Here is a 3,804-nt window from a genome sequence, read left to right as displayed (position 1 = left end):
ACGTCGTCCTCCGACGAATCGAAGTACCCTTTGTTGATGGCCGCGTATTCTTCGAACGCGACCATCTCAGCTTCGGTTGGAGAACGAGATCCTGCGCGTGGATCCACTCTGTGTTGGTGCAATATTGGGCTGCACAGCTTTATTCTCAGGTTTCGCTAGACCAGTGGTGAAAATTCGAGCATGCAGTTGTTCGAATCCAAAAGCTTTCACTTGTGCTTAACAGCAGTGCTCCCCAACCATTTGATAGCCGCGGACAGGGCAACGTTTGATAATATTACGGCGCTTCGATGAGGGGGGGGGCGTCAATTGTTTCTATTGTTACGGTGGCTTCGACCACTTCTCGCCGGTGAGACGGTGAGCCTCGCAGAATAAATTCTAATTTTACTTCATCACGTCGTGCTCCGACGAATCGAAATACCGTTTGTGGACGGTCGCGTATTCTTCGAACGCGACCATCTCAGCTTCGGTTGCAGAACGAGATCGTGCGCGTGGTTCCACTCTGTGTTGGTGCAATATTGGGTTGTTCAGCTTAATTCGCTCATTTCGTTAGACTAGTGGTGATAATATGAGCTTGCAATTCATCGAATCAAAAAGCTTTCACTTGTGCTTTACAGCAGTGCTCCCCAACCATTTTATAGCCGCGGACCGGGCAACGTTTCATAATTTCACGGCGCCTCGATGAGATGGGGGGCGTTAATTGTTTATATTGTTACGGTGGCTCCGACCACTTCTCGCCGGTGAGACGGTGAGCCACGCAGAATAAATTCCAATTTTACTTCATCACGTCGTGCTCCGACGAATCGAAATACCCTTTGTTGATGGCCCCGTATTCTTCGAACGCGACCATCTCAGCTTCGGTTGGAGAACGAAATCGTGCGCGGGTTCCACTCTGTGTTGGTGCAATATTGGATAGTACAGATTAATTCTCAGGTTTCGCTAGACCAGTGGTGATAATATGAGCTTGCAATTCTTCGAATCAAAAAGCTTTCTGTTAGATACACAACAACCGCAACTAGATCGCGCTCCGGTCGGCGTGACCGAAAAGGAAGAATGTGTACAAATCTAGAGAATGAGGCACACCGGGATCCGAGACGCGATTGTGGAGAGTCTACGCCTGACTATACATACGAACAGTCATAGACAACCGTGCGTGTGAAATAAGCGAGAGTCAATGTAACGACGAACAAGTCCTTGTGAATAATAAATGGTGTCTTGTCCAATACATAACAAGAAGAATGGCGACGAGTATGGGATAGACGGTATATCCTGGGAAGAATAGGTACGTACCATACAGACTACGCAGTAGCTAAATCGCGCACGCCACGTGGCCTACAGGCACGTTAAAATTTTACGATACGCGGCATAGAGAGGTGGAATTACATTGCTACACACGCCACACCGCAAAGATTTTCGTTGAAAGTACATTCCAACGAAAATATCCATTTCATACATTACATACATACGGAATTGATACATACTTAAAATGGCGGAACCACGTGTACAAGCCGCGCCTCAAGCGTGTCCAAACGTACAAGCCACGTTCAACATTGAACCGTACGAACCATCGATAAATTGGAAAAGATGGGTGAAACGCCTGGAAGGGGCTTTCAAAGTCTTCAAAATACAAAAAGAAGACGAAGTTCCCTATTTATTACACTACATCGGCGCAACAGCTTTCGATATGATCAGCAACAAGTGTGCGCCCAGTGATCCGTACGAGTCCACATACAAAAGTTTAATTCAGAAGCTAGGAGAATTCTACGCTCCGGCGCCACTGGAAATCGCCGAAAATTTCCGTTTTCATCAACGGCGACAAAAGGAGGGCGAAAGCATATTGCAGTATGTGGCGGATCTGCAAAAATTAAGCATAAATTGCAACTTTGGTGCTTACCTAAAAACAGCACTACGAAACCAGTTAGTTTTCGGACTAACGAGCACAAGGATACAATCAAGGTTACTCGAAACAAAGGATCTAACCTTCGACAAGGCCATAGAGTTAGCAACAAGTATGGAAATGTCTGAAAAAGACACAGACCAACTACGTGGATCGTCGGCAACGATACAAGTCGCCGATACAGTAAGGAAATTCCAGAAGCGTCCTTCAAGTAACCAATCAAAACAGACGGCGAGGACGACGCATAACACTCGTTCGATACATCAAACTACACAGTCAAATAATAATAAGAATACAAAATCGTTCGAGAGTAAAAATATCTATTGTTTCAGATGCGGCAAAGGACATTTAGCAACCAAATGTACTATAAACCGAAAAGTGAGATGTACTGCTTGCGGAATCCGGGGCCATATTCAATCAGTATGTTTTAAAAACAAAGGTTATACAAACTACATAGAGGAAATCCTGCATACAGAAGTCGGTAAAGAAGCATTACAGCAAGAACAAGCGGAATACCGCGGAAAATTTATTACGAAACTACAGGTAAACAATAAGTCAATGACATTCGAAGTAGACAGTGGTGCAGCGGTTACAATCGCTAGTAAATCACAAATGTTAAAATTATTTCCAAGTTCGACCATACATACAACCACTTTAAAATTAATTACTTTCTGCAATAACGTGCTCGAAACACTAGGTTACATTACGGTAGGAGTCAAATATGGTAGTACACTACATAAATTAAATATTTATCTTACAAATACGGAAAGATTACCATTATTGGGACGCGAATGGCTACGCCAATTGTTATCCCGTACAGAACTGTGTGAAATCTCTTTAAACCAGGGTACAGTAAACGCATTACACACTACAGACAGAAAATTTCAATTAGACCAAATTTTACAAAAGTACAAAGAGATTCTTAAGCCCGGTTTAGAATGTATAAGAAATAGGCAGGCACGATTGACAGTCAAAGATAGTACAAACCCTGTATTCATAAAGCATCGTACCGTTCCTTTCAAATTATTACCTTTAGTCGAGAAGGAAATCGAAAATTTAGAGGCAGCAGGGATCTTAGTGAAAGTCAACACGTCGGAATGGGCTACACCCATAGTACCTATTTTAAAAAAGGAAGGAAATATTAGAATCTGCGGTGACTATAGTGTCACATTAAACCCAAGTCTAACGGTAGACGATCACCCATTACCTACAATTGATGAATTGTTCGCGCAAATGGCAGGCGGAACTAGTTTCTCAAAAATTGATCTCCGACAAGCCTACTTACAATTAGAGGTTAGGGAAGAAGATCAGGCATTACTTACGTTAAATACGCATAGGGGATTGTACAGACCGACTAGATTAATGTACGGAATTGCTTCTGCTCCAGCTATATGGCAGCGAGAAATTGAAAATATCTTACAAGATATACCGGGGGTGACAGTTTTCCTAGATGATATTAAAATTACAGGTACGAGTGACACAGAACACTTACATAGACTAGAATTAGTTTTTCAAAGACTACATGAATACAATATCAGAATAAATCTAGAGAAAAGCACCTTCTTTACAAATCAAATTGAGTATTGCGGTTACATTATCGACAAAGACGGTATACATAAAGATCGTAAAAAGATAGAAGCGATAGAGAAAATGCCTACACCCCGCAACGTATCTGAAGTTCGATCATTCATTGGTTTTGTAAACTATTACGGGAGATTCATTAAGAATCTCAGTTCAATTCTATACCCTTTAAATAAATTACTACATAAGGAAACTAAATTTGTATGGTCAAAAGAATGCGAGCACGCGTTTACAAACGCAAAGAAAGCTTTCCAAAGCAAAGAGGTACTGGCTCATTACGATCCTAAACTACCTTTAATATTAGCCACGGATGCAAGTTCTTACGGTAT

The 3,804-nt window shown here is 42.1% G+C and overlaps 1 protein-coding gene across 1 annotated transcript; it reads left to right on the top strand.

Moving 5' to 3' along the window:
* Positions 1-994: 994 nt before the first annotated feature.
* LOC143219538 (uncharacterized) lies at positions 995-2,476 on the top strand. Its single transcript, XM_076445473.1, has 2 exons — positions 995-2,077; positions 2,227-2,476. Exons 1-2 carry the CDS (start codon positions 1,484-1,486, stop codon positions 2,323-2,325), a joined length of 693 nt encoding a protein of 230 aa, XP_076301588.1. The 5' UTR covers positions 995-1,483; the 3' UTR covers positions 2,326-2,476.
* The last annotated feature ends 1,328 nt before the right edge of the window (positions 2,477-3,804 follow it).

This window comes from Lasioglossum baleicum, unplaced genomic scaffold (assembly GCF_051020765.1).
Source record: "Lasioglossum baleicum unplaced genomic scaffold, iyLasBale1 scaffold0047, whole genome shotgun sequence".
Classification (NCBI taxonomy): Eukaryota; Metazoa; Arthropoda; class Insecta; order Hymenoptera; family Halictidae; genus Lasioglossum; species Lasioglossum baleicum.
The sequence above is the reverse complement of the archived record's forward strand: the minus strand, read 5'-3'. Positions and strand labels throughout refer to the sequence as shown.

Bases quoted from the DNA above. Each gene is read 5' to 3' on its own strand.
- LOC143219538 (XM_076445473.1), top strand. From the start codon at position 1,484: ATGGCGGAACCACGTGTACAAGCCGCGCCTCAAGCGTGTCCAAACGTA. The intron at 2,078-2,226 runs GTAAGGAAATTC...CTATTGTTTCAG, and splicing joins CGATACAAGTCGCCGATACA to ATGCGGCAAAGGACATTTAG.